Source organism: Vombatus ursinus, unplaced genomic scaffold (genome assembly GCF_900497805.2).
Source record: "Vombatus ursinus unplaced genomic scaffold, bare-nosed wombat genome assembly UNPS02014786.1, whole genome shotgun sequence".
NCBI lineage: Eukaryota > Metazoa > Chordata > Mammalia > Diprotodontia > Vombatidae > Vombatus > Vombatus ursinus.
This window is the reverse complement of record NW_020954564.1, coordinates 54,311,599-54,332,516: the sequence shown is the minus strand read 5'-3', so window position 1 is coordinate 54,332,516 and position 20,918 is coordinate 54,311,599. Positions and strand designations below refer to the sequence as shown.

The following is a 20,918-nucleotide window of genomic DNA, read 5'->3' as shown; positions in this document are numbered from 1 at the left end:
TCTTTTCAATCTGTTGTAATGAAAATTATAGTATTAATATTTTCCACAAAAAAAGCCTCTATCAAACTGTATCTTTAGGGTTAGCTGTTACAAGAAACAAAACAAAACAAAACAAAACAAAACATAACAGAAATATGATGCTACCCAGGTCTGAACTCAGTTACAGTCGCATAAGGCTCAATGACACCACCATCTCCTTCCAGGTATGTTGCATCACTTTCAGAACGTGATCGATGATTAGGCTGAGGAATAGCAAAAGTCCTTCCAGTTAATGTGGACACTAGGATGGCTGCAGCAAGGGCAGATCTAGATAAGATATAAATATAAAACAGTTAAACACTAACCCATGAAGGTAGATTCTGAAGGCATACATTGGTACCTCAACCAAGCAAAAAATGATGATTATAAAACATAGAAAGATAAGTTATATTTTATATATATATGTGTATATATATATCGCTTTTGCAATATTCATGCATTACTAATGGCAAAGATCAGTTGAAAATACATAAATATATATATATGATTAAAGGATTCATTAAAAATATATATAGCATTTTAAGTTTCTGACAAGACATACATTAGTCTAGAATTTTTTTTAAATTTTGGTACATATTACCTAAATCATTATTGTAGATAAGATCCTTTCATTTAGGTCCCACATATCTCTATTGAATCTTTTTATCTTGGACTATAAATATTATGAAGCTTCCAAGTGTTATAGCTAAATTACTAAATAATGAAAAGAAGAGATTAAAGAAACTTTTGGCAGGATTAGCAATGGTTATTATGACAGTTCTGCTCCATAATCTAAATCCTTAAAAAAAAAAATTGTCAAAAAAGATAACCTCAAAATATCAAAAGAAAATCATCATGAAAAAAGGAACAATAAAAGAAACTTTTTCTTTTCAAAAAAGGAAACTTGTATGCAATTTATAAAATTATGGAATAAAAGAAATCTAAAGAGGCATAAGAAGAAAAGAACAATGAATTAATATTAATGAAGCCACAAAAAATGAAGCTACACAAAAAGCAAAACATAAGAAATAAAGGAAGAAGTGGCAGCAGTAAGAGAAGAACTGACATATTTGTTGCTGTTATTTTTAAAGGGCAATAATATTAGATGATAATAAAATTCAACAACATAGATAACATAAATAAATATTTTAAATGACGAAGAGAATTGTCTTGCTGTACTTTCCTCCCTTTTTTGTAGAGGCAGATCGACCACGGGTGTGGAAAACTTAATATACTATCAGATACAGTTGATATGTTACTTAATGTTGCTTGTTAGTTAATTTTGCTTAACTGCTTTAATTTTGCATCTTTAGTACTAGAGATGACTCTCTAAGAAGGGTAGGTTTATTTGGAAATTAAGCTGATAGGAAAACAAAAAATACTGATTAAAGAATGCTTTTTAAAGAATTATCCTGCTAAAGGGGCAGCTAGGTGGTGCAGTGGATAGAATGCTGGCCCTGGAGTCAGGAGGACCTGAGTTCAAATCCAGCCTCAGACCAAATACTTGACATTTACTAGCTATGTGACCCTGGGCAAGTCACTTAACCCCAATTGCCTCAAAAAAAAAAAAAAAAAGGATCCTGCTGAAAGAAAAAATGGCAGAAGAAGCAAAGTAAGCTAAAAAAAAAATTCAGTTCAACTAGAGGAAAAATTGATAAACTTTAAAAACTTAGAAACTACCTGCTGAATATTTACACCTAGATATCCCACAAGCAACTAAATTCAACAAGTCCAAAACAGAACATTATCTTTTACTCCAAAACGCTCCTTCTTCACCACAATCTTTTTTTTTAGTGTTTTATTTTTCCCCAGTTACACATAAAAACAATTTTTAACACATTCATTTTTAAAATTTTGAGTGACAAATTTTCTCCCTCCCTTCCCACCCCCCTCATGAAGAAGGCAAGAAATATAATACATGTGTAATTTAACACATGTACATTAATACGTGTTATACATGGGCAGTCAGGCAAAACATATTTCTATATTAGTAATGTTATAAAAGAAAACATAAAAAAAAGTTTTAAAAAGTATGCTTCTATCTGTATTTAGACTCCATCAGTTCTTTCTCTGAGGATGGATAGCATTTTTCATCCTAAGTCCTTCAGAGTTGTCTCGGATCACTGTATTGCTGAGAATAGGTTCTATCATTCACAGTTGAATATCTTACAATATTGCTCTTACTGTGTATAATGTTCTCCCGGTTCTACTAATTTCACATTGCGTCAGCTATTGTAAATCTTTCCAGGTTTTTCTGAAAACAACCTGCTCATCATTTCTTATAGCATAATAATATTCCATCATAATTCTATACCACAACTTGTTCAGACATTCCCCAAGTGATGAGCATCCCCTCAGTTTCTACTTTTTTGCCACTACTGAAGAGCAGCTATAAATATTTTTGTACATATAAGTCCTTCTCCTTTTTTCTTTTTTATTTGTTTTTGTATATAGGCCTAGTAGTGGTATTGCTGGGTCAAAGGGTATGCATGGTTTTATAGCCCTTTCAATCTAGTTCCAAATTGCTCTACATAACAGCTGAATCAGTTCACAACTCCCTCAACACTTCATTAGGTGTCTCAATTTTCCCACATCCCCTCCAACATTTGTCATTTTCCTTTTCTGTCCTATTAGCCAATCTAAAAGGTATGAGATAATATCTCAGAATTGTTTTTCAGTTGCATTTCTCTAATCAATAGTGATTTAGAGCATTTTTTCAAATGGCTATAGACAGTTTGTTTTTTTTGAGACAATGGGGTTAAGTGACTTGCTCAGAGTCACACAACTTGTGAGCGTTATGTGTCTGAGAACTCAGGTCCTCCCGACTCCAAGGCCAGAGCTCTATCCACTATGCCACCTAGCTGCCTTGTATAGACAACTTTAATTATTTCATCTGAAAACTGACTGCTCACATCTTTTGACCATTTATCAATTGGGGAATGGCTCTTAATTTTATAAATTTGATTCAGTTCTCTATATATTTGAGAAATGAGTCCTTATCAGAGAAACTTGATTCAAAAAATTTTTTTATAGTTATGATTGCTAACTGTATTTCCCTCCATCTTATTTCCATTTACTCTATTCTCTCTCCTTTCACCCTGTCCATCCTCAAAAGTATTTTGCTTCTGACTTTTACCTCCCCCAATCTGCCCTCCCTACTATCAGCCCCATCCACCCCATTCTTTTATCCCCTTTCCCTCCTACTTTGCTATAGGTTAAGACAGATTTCTATACCCAACTGAGTGTGTATATTATTCCCTCTTTGAGCCATTCTGATAAGAGTAAGGTTCAAGCACTGCCTATCACCCCCTGTATGTGGTATGCAGAGTCCTACTCCACTGTAAAAGCTCTTTCTTGCCTCTTTTATGTGAGATAATTTACTCCATTCTCCTTTCCCTTTCTTCCAGTGCATTCTTCTTTCTCATCCCTTAATTTTATTTTTTGAGATATCATCATATTCAGCTCATACCTGTGCCCTCTGTCTAAATATACTCCTTCTAACTGCCCTAATAATGAGAAAATTCTTGAGTTATTAGCATCATCTTCCCATGTAGGAATGTAAGCAGTTTAACCTTATTAAGAAAGTCATGGGAAAAAGGCATTTCAGGCACAGGAATGAAAGGCACAAAGGTAAAAAAAGATGAGACATACACAGGAAAGTATAAATAGCCCTGTTTGACTGCAGTGTAGCATGGAAGGAGATAAGGCTGGAAAGATAAGGCAGCCAGATTGTGGAGAGCCCTGAATCCCGGGCTAAGTATTTGTTACTTTAATTCTAAATACAGAACCAATAAATTTGATTTCCTAAATAAATTTACCTACAAAGGAAAAAGAAAAAAAAATGCACTAAGCAACCAATATGTCTATTTCTGTTCATTTGGCAGTTTTATTCCTCAATATAAAATTAATAAACTATCATTCTTGTTCATCAATTTTCTCCTCAAGTCAACATTAAATTTATTTGATATTTTCAATGTGAAGAGCACTAGGGATGAAAATAACACAATCTTTGCCTTAAAGGATCTAATAATCTTCTAGGGGGAAAGAGACATATATCAGTAAGTCTAACCTGTGATTTCTTTGGTATAGGCACTCCCAGTGTCTCAAACTGTTTATAAAGTTGCTCAGAGAAGCAAGTGGGAGACTTTAAATGACTTGCCCATGGTCATATGACCAGTTCATGGCACAGGCAAGGTTCAAAAGGAATCAATCTTCCTAACTCCAAGCCTAGGACTCTAAATACCACACTGCACCAATTCTTAGTAAAAATTAGACACATACACACACACACAAAAAAATTTCTCCTTACTACCCTCCCCAGTGATGCTGGTCTCCCTGCTGTTCCTTGCACAAGATACTCCCAGCCAGGCATTTTCCCTGGTTGTCCCTCCCCACTTCTGTTTCTTAGCTTCCCTGGGTTTCTTCACATCTCAGCTAAAATACCAGCTTCTACAAGAAGGCTTTTCCAATTCCCTTTAATTCTGTTGCCTTCCCCCTGTTATCCCCAATTTAGCCTGTATATATTTTGTTTACACATAGTTGTTTGTATGTGGTCTCCCCCAAGAGATTACAAATTCCTTGAAAGCACAGATTGTTTTCTGCCTTTCTTTATAACTCCAGTGCTTAGGACAGTGCATGGCATACAGTAGGCACATAAAAAATATTTTTTACTTGATTAGTTTACACCATGCACAACAGAGTTAAAACAAAATTTAAATTTACCTAGGTCTTTCTGGAGAAGGATCTGGACTACGAGGTGGAGGTGTTCGAGGAACTGCTGGTTTGGGTGCTATGGTAGCTGCAGGGACAAGGCCATGAATTATGTGTTTCTAGACAAATAAAAAAATATCAAGTAGTCAGGGACTTTGAAGAACATAATTTCCTAATTCATAAAAGTTAGAAAAATAAACTTATATGGTGAAGATGCTAATTTAACCTTTGGTTTGCCATACATTCGGAGCCAAGAAAGAATTAAAAAATATATATATATCTGTACATAAATCAGCTACAGCGAATGCCTAACTGCAGACCAGCCTCAGTCACCCAACTCATGTCCTAGACATCTCTCCCAAATAACAATCAGTGTATGCTCAGGGAATGTATTTAAATATTAAGCTAAAGTTAGAGGGGGAGAAAAGGGAAAAGATGAGAAGGGGAAGAAGTGACTGTTTTTTTTGCTGGAGTCTCATACTACAACATCCCTCCTGGGATGGAACAAGTAGTGTGAAGAAATAGAAGAAAGCGGGGGCAGCCAGATGGTGCAGTGGATAAAGCTCCAGCCTTGGAGTCAGGAGGACCTGCGTTCAAATCCGGCCTCAGACACTTGACACTTACTAGCTGTGTGACCTTGGGCAAGTCATTTAACCCCAATCGCCTCACCAAAAATAAATAAATAAATAGAAACCCACCTTCTAATGGAAGGCTTTCCTAAAAAAAAGGGGGGGAGCAGCTAGGTGGCACAGTGGATAGAGTACCGGCTGAGTTCAAATCCTGCCTCAGACCAAACACTTGACACGTACTAGCTGTGTGACCTTGGGCAAGTCACTTAACCCTGACTGCCTCACTTAAAAAAAAGAGGAAGAAGAAAGCAATGGAATAGAAAAGACAAGAGTTTTCTTCAAGAAAATTAGAGATTTCAAGGGAACGTTTCGTGAAAAAATAGGCATGATAAAAGACAAAAATTGTAGGGACTTAACAGAAACAGAAGAAATTAAGAAGAGGTGGCAAGAATACACAAAAGAATTAAACAAGAAAGATCTTAACATCACCGGTAACCATGATGGTGTGGTCAATAAATAGAGACAGACATCCTGAAGAATGAAGTCAAGTGGGTTTTAGAAAGCATTGTTAACAATAAAGCAAGTGGAGGTAATGGAATTCCAGCTGAGCTATTTAAAATCGTAAAAGATGATGCCTTTGAAGTGTTCCACACAATATGCCAGTAAATTTGGAAAATTCAATAATGACCATTTTGATTGGAAAAGATCAGTTTACATCCCAATCCTAAAAAAGGGCAATGCAAAGAAATGTTCAAATGACCAAACAATTGCACTCATTTCACATGCCAGCATGGTTATACTTAAAATTCTGCAAGCCAAGCTTTGGCAATATGTGAACCGAGAATTACCAGAAGAGCAGTTTGGTTTTCAAAGAGGCAGAGGAACTAGAGACCAAATTGCCAACATTCACTGGATCATGGAGAAAGCAAGGGAGTTCCAGGAAAACATCTACTTCTGCTTCTTAGACTATCCTAAAGCCTTTGACTATGTGGATCACAACAAGATGTGTTAAGTCCTCAAAAAATGAGAGTACCAGATCATCTTACTTACCTCTTGAGGAACCTGTATGCAGTCCAAGAAGCAAAAGTCAGAATCGAACACAGAACAACTGATTGCTTTAAGATTGGACAAAGAATACAAAAAAGCTGTATACTGTCACCTTATTTATTTAACCTATATGCAGAGCACATTATATGAAATGCTAGGCTAGATTAATTAAAGGTTGGAATTAAGGTTGGCAGGAGAAATATCAACATTTTCAGACATGCAGAAAATACCACTGTGACGGCAGAAAGTGAAGATAAGAACGATACTCCCAAAAACTTTCTCATTATTAGGGCAGTTAGAAGGAGTATACATAGACAGAGGGCACAGGTATTAGTTGAATATGATGGGATGATTATCCAAAAAAAATAAAATTAACAGGTGAGAAAGAATACACTAGGAGAAGGTAAAAGGGACAGACAGAATGAGGTAAATTATCTGACATAAAGGAAGCCCAAAAGAGAGGGGAAGAAGGGGGAAAAGGGGAAGGTAGCACATGAACCTCACTCTCATTGGAACTGTTTCAAAGAGGGAATAACATACATACTCAGTTGGGTTTAGAAATCTATCCTACCCTAGAGGAAAGTAGGAGGGGAAGGGGATAAAAGAAGGGGATGGTAGAACTGAAAGTAGGGAGGATGGACTGGGAGAGGTTAAAGTCAGTAGCAAAACACTTTTAAGAATGGACAGGGAGAAAAAAAAAAAGAATGGACAGGGTGAAAGAAAGAGTAGGATAAACAAGGGAAAAACAGGATGGAGGGAAATACATAGTTGGTAATCAATACTGTGAAAAAAAAATTTTTACAGCAAGTTTGTCTGATAAAGACCTCATTTCTCAAATATATAGAAAAACGAGTCAAATTTATTAGAATACAAATAATTCTCCAGTTGATAAATGGTCAAAGGATATGAACAGGGAATTTTCGGAGAAAGAAATTAAAGCTATCTATAGTTATATGAAAAAAATGCTCTAAATCACTATAACAAAAATGAAAATTAAAAGTACTCAGAGGTACCACCCCATACCTATCAGACTGGCTAACATGACCAAACAAAAAAAAGGAAAATGACAAATGTTGGAAGAGAGGCGGCACATGTAGGATGAGACATTAACGCACTGTTGGTAGAGTTCTATACTATTCTGTAGAGTAATATGAAACTATGCCCAGAGGGCTATAAAACCATGTATATATACCCTTTGACCCAGTGATACCACTACTAGGTTTGTATCCCAAAGAGATAAAAAACAAAAAGGAAAAGGACTTATATGAACAAAAATATTCATAGCAGCTCTTTCAGTGGTGGCAAAGTAGAAATTGATGGGATGTCCATTAATAGGAGAATGGCTAAACAAGTTGTGGTAGATAATTATGATGGAATAGTATTGTGCAATAAGAAACGATGAGCAGGATGCTCTCAGAAAAACCTGCTAAGACTTAAATAACTGACATAGAGTGAAATGTGCAGAACCAGAAGAACACTGCACACAGTAACAGCAATACCATAAATGATCAACTGTGAATGACTTAGCTATTCTCAGCAATACAATGATCCAAGAAAATTTTGAAAGACTTATGATGAAAAATGCTATCCATCCCCAGAGAAAGAACTGATGGAGTTTGAATGCAGATTGAACCATACCTTTTATTAAACTTTATTTTTCTTAGTTTTTTTGTTCTGTGTCTTTTCACAACATGACTAACATGGAACTATGTTTTGTATGAGTGCATATGTATATATAACCTAAATCAAATTGGTTGACGTCTCAATGAGGGAAGAGGGGAGAGGCAGAGAGAAAGGGGGACAGGGAGAGTGGGACTGAGAGAATCAATCAGGAACTCAAAATTTTTAAAAACCAATGTTGAAAATTGTTTTTACCTGTAATTGGGGGAAAAATTTAAAAAAAAAAAAAGATTTTTGCTCCTTGGAAGGAAAGCTAGGACAAATCTGGACAGCATACTAAAAAGCAGAGACATTACCTTGCTGACAAAGGTCCGCATAGTCAAAGCTATGGTTTTTCCAGTAGCAATGTATGTCTGTGAGAGTTGGACTAAAAGGAAAGCTGAGCACTAAAGAACAGATCTTTCGAATTGTGGTGTTGGCAATGCCTTTTGAGAGTCCCTTGGACAGCAAGGAGATCAAGTCAGTCAACACTTAAAAAAATTAATTCAGGTTATTCACTGGAAGGTTAAATACTGAAGTTGAAGTTTAAATATTCTGGCCACATAATGAGAAGATGGGACTCAGTGGAAAAGACAGGATGTTGGGAAAGATTGAAAGCAAAAGGAAAAGGGGACGGCAGAGGATGAGATGGAGAGTCAGACAGAACAACAACAACTCACATTAGGCTCTGAATGTATGAATTAAGAGGAGAGGAGAAAGGAAAGAAAGGGAAAAGAAGAGAATGGAAAGGAGGAAGAGAAGGAGAAGAGAGATGGAAGATGGGAAAAGGAGTGGGAGAAAGGAAGGAGGAAGAGGAGGGAAGCCAGGGGTAAGAAAAGAAGGAAAAAGAGATGAGGAAGGGTGGAGAGGGGTTGGGAGGATTAGAAGGAAGAGGAAAAGTGGGAATAAGAAGGAAGAGAGTAAAAAAAATGGAGAGGAGGGGGAAGATAAGAAGGAAAGGAGGAATAAGAAGGGGAGGAGGAAGGTCGGATAAGAATGAATAACTGAGGGAGAGGCAAGAAAGAAGGGGCAGGGAAAGGAAGAACAAGAGGGGAAGAAGGAAAGCTAAGAAGGGAGAGAGGAGGAGAAGGATAAGAGACAAGGGAGGTTAAGAAGGAAGACATATAGGAGAGGATGAGAAAGTAGGGGAGGGAAAATAAGAAGGGGAAGGGAGGGGAGGAGAAGAGAAGGATAAGAGGGGAAGAAGAAGAGAAAATAGGGGAAGAAGCGAAGGAGGGGGAGGGGGGGATAAGAAGAGGATGGGAAGGGAGAAGGAAAGGGGAAATAAGAATGAGATAAAGAAGGAGAGAAGAGACAAGAGAGGATAAGAAGGGGAGGGAGGGAGCATGAAAAGAGAGAGGAAAAGGGGCAATAAGAAGGGGAGGGGAAGAATAAGGAGCAGAAGGAGGGAGGACTGTAAGGAGGAGGGGAGGATAGTGAGGAGGAGGGGGGAGAATGAGGAGGAGGGAAGGCGGCCGGAGCCCGAAGCTCCAAGTCCAATCCGGGCCTTTACTTCCTGACGCCCAGGGGCCCAACAAGTGAGTCTCTACTTACAAACTGGCTCCTACGGTCTCTCCTGAGCCCAAGAGGCATTTTCGTGGCCGGGGAGGAGGAGGGCTGCGCTACGGTTGTTAATGACCCCTCTCTCCCCCAAATCACCGTTTTCGCCCAGCCCAAAGACCTTAACCAGCAAGCTTTAGGACCAGTGCTAGCGGAGCTCCAGACGCTTCGCCTTCGCTACGGAGCCCGCACCAAGGGCTCTCGGCATTGGCTCCCGCTTTCCCGCTGACCAATCAACGGTGCGCTCACTGCCACGCCGCGGGCCCTTGGCAACCGGAGGGGCTCGTTCGAATGCGCTCGGCGCCCGCTGAGGCTGCGAAACCTCGTCGCTCGGCTTCCTATTGGCCAGTGCTGACGTCCGTCTTCCCTAGACTGGGCGTTCTGGAGGAAGGAAGGCGGGAGAAGTTGGACACGAAGGGCTCTCGCGTCTCTGGCTGCGGCTCCAGGGGTCGGGCGGAGGCGGCTGCGCAGGTGGTGAAACGCCAGACAGACCAGCGCCGGAGGGAGACTCCTTCCCTGAGCGAGTTATTGAGACTTTTTCACCAAGGTAAGGATCCCTGAGATCCCTCTGGTTCTAATTCCCCCCCCCACACACAAACACCGGGCGGGAGGAAAAGGAAACTGAGGGTCCCCGAAGGAGAGAAACTTGCCGGGACCCCAAGCCCTCAAGGCAGGGTTTTTTGCCTTTCATTGTATCCCTGGCTGTTAGCGGTGTCAGGCGTGTACTGGGGCGTGATAAATGCTTGTTGACTCACTGAGTCATGATAGCTTTCGGCTCTTTTCAATTATCTTATTTTTATTGATAGCTTTTTAAAAAGAGGAGAGAGAAAAGCAGTTCAAAATTATCCAACATTTCAACCTTGTCTGCAGGTGTAAGCAACATTACGCATCATGGCACCCCACTTTTGCAATGAAATGAGGGAAGCACATTTTTTCATCTTTTCTCCCGGGCCAGGCTTAGCCAGTGTAACCAGTGTCATTACACTGCATGCAAGTTTGGGTTGGTTTTTTTCCTTCCATTTATATTTTTGTAGTCATTGTGGATAATATTTTCCCGGTTCTGCATACTTTGCCTTGCATCTTCAAATATGGTTCAGTAATCCATTTCATTTATATACCATACTTTGGGTTAGCAGTTCCCCAGTGAATGGGCACGTACTTTGTTTCCATTTCTTTGCCACAGCAAAAAAAAAAAAAAAAATGCTATGAATATTTTGGTGTATCTAGTACCTCTCTGTCTTTGACCTTCTTGGGATATATGCCTAGCAGTTGGACCAAATCACAGTTCCATCAGTAGTGTTATCTGTATGCCTCTTTCTGGAGTTCCTCCACCTTGAGGTATTTTGTTTTGTCACCTTTGCAGTTTGCTGGGTGTGAGAAGAAACCTCAGTTATTTTGATTTGCATTTGTTATAGATCTGAGGGGGTCTTTCATATGCTTTTTATTTTTGCAGTTGTTCTTTTGAGAACTCTTTCTTCATACCCTTTAGCAATTTATGACAGCTGTTTCATATGGAAGAAGGATTGCTCTAATTCTTTTTGGTACCCAACCAATCATTTATTAAAATCAAGTATTTACTAAGTGCTGGTTGTTTGCCAAGCACCATACAGCAACAACTAGTGAAAGAAGACAGATATATTTGGTCCCCATATAAGAAAATTTTTTAGGTTAAGAATTAGTTGTCCAACAGTATAATGAACTGGCCCAATCTCTAAAAGCCTTCAGACAGAGGCTGGATAACTACTTGGGATGTTACAGGAAAGGATTCTAGCTTAGCCAAGTATTAAAATTGATAACCATTAAAGTTTTCAGACCTCGAGATTCTGGAACACTGTGGGCAAAGTTGATAAATCCTCATCAGAGCTTGGCCTAGGAGTCAGGATCTGGGTTCATTGCTGTGGTGCTGCCATTGACTCAGTTTGTGACCATATGCCAATTATTTAACCTATATGGCTCTTAGTTTTTTCATTTGTAAAATGAAAGAGTTAGACTAGATAGTCTCTAAGGATCCTTCAAAGTCAAAATGTCTTTTAAGAATCTATGAGGTGGGTAGCTAGGTGGCGCAGTGGATAGAGCACCAGCCCTGGAGTCAGGAGGACCTGAGTTCAAATGTGGCATCAGACACTAGCAGTGTGACTTTGGGCAAGTCACTTAACCCCAATTGCCTCAGCAAAAAAAAAAAAAAGAATATGAGGTAAGGTTTAAGAGACTGTGGAAGGGGTGCCTCTAAAGAGTCCAGACCCCATGGGAAAAGGGTCCTGGACACAGGAAGCATATAAATAAGTGGAGGAAGTGAAGGCAAAGTTAATGAAGACATCCTACTTTAAGGAGGTATAGTATAAGTAGAGCTCTGGAGAGATAAGGCTGGCTTGGGAAATGACAGTGTCCAGGAAGAGAAGATTCACTTGTGAAAGTATGGACTTTATTGGGGAATATGGGGTTTTGTTTTGAAAAATGTGACCATTCAGGGATAGCTTATACCTTTCTCTGGGGAGACGTTTTAGAAACACAAGAGTCTTTAAAATGTCATACATAAAGAAATCAGATTAAGAGGATCATTGTCCTACAAAGGGGCAAAAGAATAGATAGAAATACCAAACCAAACAGCTTAAACACAAAGTTTCAAAATAAGTCAGCATGTCAGTACAGTTTAACATGGTGAGACCAATGAAATTGGCAGAGAACCAATAAAGAACAAGGAAACTGCAAGATTCTTGATAGATGTCTTTAGTGGATGTGTCACTTTTAAATAAATTAAGCAGGAATTGGCAATGCTCCAAAAATCACAAGGTCAAATAAGAGCTTGAAAAAAGTAAACTATTATATGAGAAATTAAGCAAGAACTAAGGGCTACAAAGAAGTGGGGAGGAATTAATGAAGATGATGGCCAATGAAGAATTTTCTATTTTTTTTTTGTTTGTTTGTTTAAACTGGACCCGTGAGAATTCCCTCTACTGATGCAAACTGCTTTGCAGTTTTGTCTAAGAGTTACTTAGAGCACAAAGGAGTTAATGTCTTCACACAGCTAAGATGTTATAGAGGTAGGACTTGAATCCAGGTCTTCCTGACTCCAAAGCCAACTCTCTAGCCGTCATGCCAGGCTGTCTCTATGAATAACATAAGATAAAATAATAAGAATCCTCCAAAAAATCCACTAAAGTAGCAAACAGCAAATTTATTACAATGGAAAACAAATTGCATATGCCAACCAGCTAGAAACATAGGGGCTAGGAGAAAAATCACTGAACTCTAAACTTTCAAAAACCACAACTGTGTACGAAATAGAAACCAAAAGAATAATATACATTATTACTTCAACAGTAATAATGTAAACAGTAAAGACAACACCAAAAGTCAACCAGACTCAAAGCAGGGACAGTGAACAATGTTGTACCAAGGTTTTATAGTTAAAACACACCATTTTCTGGTAACAATTGATAAACTACAAAAGTAGAAATTGATATGTGCTACCTATCAAAATCACTCAATATTGGGTAATTTTAACCATCTTTGGGCAGTGTTCTTTGCACAGGAGGGCATGTAGGTGTTTAGAAAGTGTCTTTTTTTGTCAAAAAAAATCAATTAAGTTTTAATACTTTGAAAAATTAGAAGAGAATACCATAAAAGACTTAAAAATCAGTAAATCATGGAGTAAACATTTATTAAGCATCTAGTAGGTGCTAGACATTATGCTGAGCACTCTATAAATAGTATCTTTTTATATATCATAACACTTTCACAGCTATTTATAGATCAGTTCTTAACCAAACCAAAAAATAGTGGTAACTACAAAAGATAAAATAATTTTGATTACATAAAAATTTTAAAATTTTTCAAAAAGTTGTTACATCTAGGATAAGAAGAATAAGATGGGGGAGGGGGAAACACTTTCTATTAGATTTCTCCAAATAGGGTTTGATATCCTAGATATACAGACAACTAACAAATATGAGATGAAAAGCCAATCCCCAGTTGATAAATGGCTAAAGAATATGAATACTTCTCAAAGAATTGCAAATCATTAATTGCCATGTAAAAGAATGTTCTAAATCACTAATAAAGAAAAATGCAAATCAAAAAAAACCAGAGGTTTCACCTCACAGCTAGTAAATTGACAAAGAGTACAAAATGTGGCATTAGTGCTAGAGGGGTTGTAAAGACAGGCACCCGTGTATTGTTGGTGGAGCTGTACTACAACCTGGAAAGCAATTTGGAATTAGGCCCTAGCTGTCCTGGTTCAAGATGTCTGAAAGGCAGTTGGAGATATGAGATTGGAGATTAGCAGTGAGGTTAGGACTGGATAAATAGATTTGAGAATCATGGACATAGAGATGGTAATTGAATCCATGAGAGCTGATGAGATCACCAAGTGAAATAGTATAGAGGGAGAAAAGAGCCAGGACAGAGCCCTGAGGGACATCTACTGGTAGAGGGTGTGATCTGGAGGAAGATCCAATCAAAAGAGACTGAAAAGAGGTCCCATAGGTAGTAAGAGAATCCAGTAAACAATGACTGCTATAAAGTAATGACTAAAGTGTAAGTAAGTGGAAAGCATAGCCACCACAAAATAATAAAAAATGAATTCTTCAAAATGACAACAAAAACGTTTTTAACATTCATGTTTTTTTTAAATTTTGGGTTCCTAATTCTCTCCCTTCTTCCACTCACCCCTCATTAAAAAGGCAAGCAATTTGATATTGATTATATATGTGCAGTCATGCAAAATATATTTCTATATTAGCCGTGTTGCAAAAGAAAATAGACCAAAACCAAGAAGTTTAGTTTTAAGTAGGCCTCAATCTGCATTCAGACTTTATCAGTTCTTTCTCTGGAGGTGGGTAGCATTTTTCATCATAAGTCCTTCGGAATTGTATTGGGAAGAATAGCTAAGTCATTTACAGCTGATAATCATACAACATTACTGGTCCTTTGTATAAAGTTTTCCTGGTTCTGCTCACTTCACTTTGCATCAGTTCATGTTAAAGTCTTTCCAGGTTTTTCTTAAGTCCACCTGCTCATCATTTCTTATAGCACAATAGGATTCCATCACAATCATCTACCATAACTTGTTCAGCCATTCCCCAAGTGATGGGCATCACCTCAATTTTCACTTCTTTGCTACCACAAAAAGTTGCTATAAATAGTTTTGTTCATATAGGTCCTTTTCCTTTTTGATTTTTCTCTCTTAGGGATACAGAACTAGTGGTGGTATTGTTGTGTCAAAGGGTATGTGTGGTTTAGGCATAATTCTAGATTGTTCTCCAGAATGGTTGGGTCAGTTCACAATTCCACCAACACCGCATTAATGTCTCAGTTGTTCCATATCCATTCAAACAAATGACAATCTTGCTCTCAGAGGAGATAAGAGAAGACATGTCTCCCTATTCCTTTGCAGAGGTGGCAGGTCGATGGATAGGGAACATTGCATATATCATCAGTTTTTTTGGTTGTTTTTTATATTTTTTCTTTCTAAAAAAACATTGTTAAAAAGGATAGAGAAAGGGAGAGGAATACTAGGGGAAATTAGGTAATAGGAAAGCTAACTTCAGTAAAAATATACGTTTTTTATAAATTTTTACAGCTTTAAATGTGAAGCCAATGATTGGATTGCCAAATGAATACAATTTTGCGTTTCTTTTAGTAAACCAACACCATCACTATCAGAATATCATTGATGGAGAAAGAAGCCACATTTTCTAGTACAGGCCTTATACATGTTCCTTTTGGACATGTTGTTGGATGTGAGAAATGGCGAGGGTCTCATTTAGCCCAAGGAATGCAAGGTTAGTATGTAAACTTTTTTTTTTACTGCTTAGTACCCTTTTTCTTCCTGTGTACTTCAATTTATAATGATATAGAATTCATTCTCTTGTCTATTTTAAGGAAAGATTAAGCTCATCTTTGAGGAAGACCTGACATTAGTGGATTTTCACCTTTCTAATAGATTCTGTATTCTTTATATTACTGAAGCAGATCTGGTGGCAGGAAATGGCTATAAAAAAAGAATTGTTCGACTTAGAAATGTAAGTACTAAGCAAATGAAAAATGAGAATTGACTTGTTCTTACCCCTCTCAGAATTGGCTGTAAAATATCCATTCAAGAAACGTGGACCAAGTATGTTCTAGAAACAAATGTGGACTAAAAATATTCCTGCTGTTGAGGTATTTACAGTCTAGTAAGAGGGTGGACATCTATGCAAATATAATACAAGTTAGAATGTAAGTGTATAAAGTATCACCAAAATAACTGCCAAAAATTGAGAGGAATAAGTCTTTAAAGCCAAGGAGGATTGAAGCAGACGGACATTAGGGGTAATATATCCTAAGAGTAGAAAAATAAGCAAAGCATCAGCAGAGCCTCTTGAGATAGGAAAGTGATTATTTATTTGCAGAACTTGTTAATTTTAGATTCCCTATAATTGCTAAAAATTCCAAATATATATACTACTACATCATTCCTCTGCAATTCCAATTTAGTAATAAGATCTTTCTTAGACTTTTAAAGATATCTTAGGTATTAAGTATTAAATTAATTATTAAATTAGTATCTTTATTAAATTAAACATTAGATATTCATATCTAATGATAAAGATATCTTCATTATATCAGTTATTTTTCTTTATTGAAGGCCAGTAATCTTCACGGGATTGTAATAGTTGAAAAAACACAGATTAGTGAACAGTACTTTACAGCAGTGCAGAAATTTGTTGTCCTGGAACTTGGAATGGCATTGCTTCCGGTGTCCAGTCAAATGGAAGCATCCCAGCTTATTATCCAACTGGTAAGTACATAATCACACATTTCTAACTTTTTAAAAAAGAAATTATTTTAAGACCTGAAAGGTCCCTTCATTATAACATCCACCTTTACTTTGACCTAGTGAACAACATCAAAAATCTACTTAATACTATTTCATGAATTAGTAGAAAGCTCTGTTTGGGAAATCCGTGATCAGAATTTCCTTCAATAACCTGAACTTGACACATTTGCAACCTTAAATACAAGTGAATGATCAGCCTTACTGTATAATTTCCCTATTTTGAAATTTAGCTGTCAGTTAACGCTTTTTATATCTAAAAATATTTGGCTCTTTTGTCAATGAAATAACAGTTCTATATACTTACTGAGTAGACTATCAATTTTATAGCATGTATATTTGTCATATGAAATCTTTGATTATTAGACTATGCATTTATCCATATATATATATATATATACACACACATACATACACACACACACACATATATATATATGCACATTTCTGTCCTATAGAAGTTTGCAGTATTTTTCAAAAAAAATTTCTTTTTGCCATAATCTGATGCTGTCAAATAGGTTTGAACAACATATAAACCAGGGGGGACCAGAGTCCCCCATGTATCAACATCTCAGTCTCACTAGATCTGCTGTCTAAAGAGCTTCAGTTCCTCCTAGGAGGGGAAAGCTGTCCTCAGGTGACACTGAGTCACCATCTTGAACAAACCCAGCAGAAGTATGGTCTGCACTAGCAAAATAACTAAATTTGAGGGTCCTCAAGTTTTGTTTAACCAGGAAAATGAGTTTTCAGAGAAAGGCTGTAGGGTATCAAAGTAATTTAGAGGTTTTTATCACTCTTCTTTAATTTAATTCTGTCATGATAATTCCCAGACTCAGGTGTCATTATAGAGACAGGAGAGAACTCTCCTTTTATGATTAACTCTTGCATACCATGTTGGTTCAGAAATACTATGTGGAGCACTTTTTGTAAAGGGAGTTCAGATTCACCTTGACTAATATGAGACTAAATTTTACTTGAATGAGTGAATAGACTAGTCTTTTCAAACTAACATATTGATGGTTTTCACAATATAAAAAAGTTCTTATTAAAACAAAAGCATTTTTTCTTAAAGATTGCAATATTAAATTAGTTTCAACAAATATTTCCTAAGTACCTACTACATGCAAGTTAGTTTGCTAGACCCTGGTTATAGACAAATAAGATAAATGACATTCTGGGTCCTGAAGTGAAGCCCTTTGAATGTTTGGATTTGGTCAAAGGGCCACACTTAAGAACCTAGCAGGCCACTTGTGGCCTTGAGGCTGCAGGTTCCCCACCCCTGCCCTAGCCTGAAGGAGCTTACACTCTACTAGGAAAATATAACATATACACAGATAAGTATAATACAGGCTAGATATGTATCACAGGAAAGACCCAAAGTGCTTTAGGAAAATTTGAGGGGGGAATCAATCATTTCTTGTTTGGATATTTGGGGGGAGAGGGAGGAATGAACAGGGAAAGATGTGGTCCCTCAACCAGGCTTTAAAGGAAGAGAACTGTAAAGAGCCTCTCAATTCACAGAGGTGGACGTGTGTGTTGATTAGAAAGGCAGGTTAACACCAAATTGTGAAGGGCTTTAAGGGCCAGAATCAGGAGATGAAATTGTTTAACCTAGAGACAGCAAGAAACTGCTGAAGATTTCTGAATGATTTGGTTATACTTGTGACTTAAAATTTTTTTAACAGTGGAAAAAGGATTAGAAGTCAGAAGACTACAGGCTGGGAGACCAGTTAGAAGGATATCGTCACAGTCCAGGCAATAGGGGGCTTACCTAGGGTAGTAGCAGTGACATTAGAGAAAATGGAATGAATGCCGAGATATTATGGAGATAGAATCAAAAGAACTTAGCAACTGACTCTGAGGATTCAAGCCTAATTAATACAGAGGTTGGTGGAAAATTTAAAAAGGTTGGTCGGGGGAGAGGGGAAGGTGAGCAGTTCATTTCTGGACATGATGAGTTTGAAGTACCAGGGGAACATCTAAGAGATGTTCAACATATAATTAGAGATGTTCAAAGGAGAGAGAGGAACTAGATATAAAGAATTAGGAATCTGTGGTGTGGAGGTAACACTTAACTGTAGGAGCAGGTGAAATCACCAAGGGAGAGAGTGAGTAGAGGAGAGGGAGCCAAAAACAGCCTTGGGAAAAATCTGTATTTAAGAAAAACAAGTAAAAGAACCAGGAGAGAACAGTGTCAGAGAAACCAAGGAAACGAAGAGTGATCACAAGGCAGAGGTGAATCAAGGTGGATCCTGATGTCAAAGTAAAACTTTTATTAATCCTAAATTAAGAAAATTAAGTTTCTTTTGAGTAAAATGAGCTCAGATTCCTTTGTCTTCAATTTTAGGTCCATGAACAGACCAAAGAGCGAAATAGGAATCCTTTTCTTAGGAAGAAAAGCTGCCAGCTCTCTGAATCATCAGTACTTCAAACAGTACAGCAGATACCAGGAGTAGGAAAAGTGACAGCCCTACTTCTGTTGCAGGAGTTTGCAAGTATCCAAAAACTGTGTAATGCATCTATCCAAGAACTTGAGCAAGTAGTTGGACATATGCTAGCAGAAAAAATGCATACGTTCTTTACCCAGACAAGGTGACAGGACATAAATCTTAAAATAGGTTTTTATCCTCCAGCACCATCAAATCTAAGATTGTGCTTTTCTTTACCTATAGTGAAACCAAGGAATTTACTTTTTCATCGTGTATCGGTATTGAAAGGAAAGGTAAACTTAGAACCATAATCTCTATGCTCATGTTTTAATCAGCTGCCCCTTGGCCGTAGGTCTTAAACTAACAGACCAGACACTGCTGTTTTTGACCAGCTTTCTAATAATTTTTTTTTTGTGATTGAGATGATCAAAACTTGAATGGAACATATCTTTGTTTAAAGGAAATTCATAAATAATCATGTGGCCTTGACTGTAACATCAACCTTTTCAGACTTCCTCAGACATTTCAGATGGTTGCTAAAGTAAGAAGCAATAGTCAATTAAATGTTATATTATCGCAGATGTCTGAGGTATTACATGTAGTCTTCAGTTCTGGTAATAAATTGTAACTGGGGATTAAAGGACTACAACTTAAGTAAAGCTTTTGGTGCCTTAAAGTAACAAGTGTTCAGTCCATGTTAGACATCTAGATAAATCTTGAAGGGGGAAAAATGAAGAGAACAAAGGATAAATTAATAGTTATTTATTTAAATACATAAACTTCTACAAATGTAATGCTAAAGGCACTGTTTGGATACATTTTCACAATGCTCCCTTAGGACTTTAATGATTATGATGAAACTAAAACTTGGATACTCCTATTAACAGTATTAACAGTATGTTTAGCAATTTTTTCTGTATTATTCAGGTATATAGCAAAAAAAAAAAAAGTCTTACATAGAGCTTAAAACTTTCGTCATATTATATTTATTGCAAAGAAAAGTTGAAACAGGCTTTTTTTAGCCAGAGATTTATTCAAGGTGCATTTATGCACTTTCCTACTTTTAAACAAAATGGAAAATGTTTTGAGTATCAAACAGTATGATATCTACCCTGTAGATGGCATTTTCATCTAACACTATTGTGTTAGCAACATGAAATTTTTAAACAGTATGTAAAGTCAAAGCTGGTTCTAAATAGTCTCTGCTGTTAAAATATTAATTATGAAATTTGGCACTAAGTTGTATCTAGAACCTGCACTGTCCTAAAAGTGTGCAGATTTGTCATTCATTTTGTACAGCAATCAAAGTAAAACTTGTCATTGAATATGCAGAACTATTTTTGATAACAGTAATTCAAATCCACTACTGTAGTCTGGATACTAGCTGCCATGTTGTATAGCATTTGTTTGAATTAAAATTAAAGAATTTTTTTTTCAAACTCTAAATCTATTACATAGTGAATATTAGCAATATTAATTTAAAACTAATACAAGGACAAGTAATAAAATTAGTCATGAAGACTGTCCTTCATATTTTCAACACTTTTCTATATACAGGACTATATGCAATAAATAACTTGTAGCAATACACTGACACACTTCACACAGAAGACAGAACGTCTTCTGTAAATCCAGTTTCGACACTTTTGTTTAGGATACAAATGCCACATGCAAGTTTAAAATCTAAGAAAACAGGCTTTAAATATATTAATAAATTTCACATTATGGCACATATATTGAGAGCTACTGAACATTTAGAAATAGCTTCATTTGCTAAAATGTTAATACAGTGAACTTTCTGTATTAAGAAGACCAAAAGGAGAAGGAAGTTTCTTCTTGTTCTGGGGTCTTACCACCCCAACTGATGGGAGACAGAGAGTGCTAGCTGACTTCTGTCTGTTTTTGTTGGTTCCCCAACTCAAAAAAGACAGTTTTTTGGAGATTTTTTTGGTTTTGTCGATTTTATCATCTTCTATGGCTAAGCAGATCATGGAGTAAGTTTTCTGCATTCCCACGGAGTAGGTTGCACATTTATTATGCTGCATAAAACAGAAAAGGGAAAATGTCATCCGTGCGGAGTTATTACATGCTCAAAATAAGAGGTCAAAC

General features: G+C 37.0%; 3 protein-coding genes across 7 annotated transcripts in view; 1 reads left to right on the top strand and 2 right to left on the bottom strand.

The window, feature by feature from the left end:
* LOC114046894 (centrosomal protein of 89 kDa-like) overlaps window positions 1-9,735 on the bottom strand; it is a 160,891-nt gene extending 151,156 nt beyond the window's left edge. For all 3 annotated transcript variants that reach the window (XM_027867502.1, XM_027867503.1, XM_027867504.1), the window contains exons 1-3: window positions 9,558-9,735; window positions 4,741-4,847; window positions 145-306 (exon numbers count right to left, since the gene is read on the bottom strand). In XM_027867502.1, the coding sequence (XP_027723303.1) occupies window positions 145-306; window positions 4,741-4,847; window positions 9,558-9,596 (308 nt within the window). In that variant the 5' untranslated portion in view covers window positions 9,597-9,735. The remainder of the gene's footprint in view (window positions 1-144; window positions 307-4,740; window positions 4,848-9,557) is intronic.
* Window positions 9,736-9,973: 238 nt separating this feature from the next.
* LOC114047311 (Fanconi anemia core complex-associated protein 24-like) lies at window positions 9,974-19,485 on the top strand. Of its 3 annotated transcripts, none has more exons than XM_027868081.1 (5): window positions 9,974-10,110; window positions 15,205-15,346; window positions 15,537-15,586; window positions 16,192-16,344; window positions 18,728-19,485. In XM_027868081.1, the coding sequence occupies exons 2-5, from the start codon at window positions 15,238-15,240 to the stop codon at window positions 18,974-18,976; spliced, it is 561 nt and encodes a 186-aa protein (XP_027723882.1). In that variant the 5' UTR covers window positions 9,974-10,110; window positions 15,205-15,237; the 3' UTR covers window positions 18,977-19,485. The 3 variants fall into 3 exon arrangements, with proteins under 3 accessions (XP_027723882.1, XP_027723880.1, XP_027723879.1); XM_027868079.1 differs by having other exon boundaries at window positions 15,534-15,586; XM_027868078.1 differs by having other exon boundaries at window positions 15,447-15,586.
* A 71-nt stretch (window positions 19,486-19,556) lies between these two features.
* Window positions 19,557-20,918, bottom strand: part of LOC114047310 (rhophilin-2-like) — a 61,978-nt gene continuing 60,616 nt past the window's right edge. The window contains exon 15 of the mRNA XM_027868077.1: window positions 19,557-20,848. Within this exon, the coding sequence (XP_027723878.1) occupies window positions 20,591-20,848 (258 nt within the window). The 3' untranslated portion in view covers window positions 19,557-20,590. The remainder of the gene's footprint in view (window positions 20,849-20,918) is intronic.

Coding starts and splice junctions, on each gene's coding strand:
- LOC114047311 (XM_027868078.1), top strand. CDS start 15,238: ATGGAGAAAGAAGCCACATTTTCTAGTACAGGCCTTATACATGTTCCT. Junction 15,347..15,446: donor TTTAGCCCAAGGAATGCAAG/GTTAGTATGTAA, acceptor GTCTATTTTAAG/GAAAGATTAAGCTCATCTTT. Junction 15,587..16,191: donor GAATTGTTCGACTTAGAAAT/GTAAGTACTAAG, acceptor TCTTTATTGAAG/GCCAGTAATCTTCACGGGAT.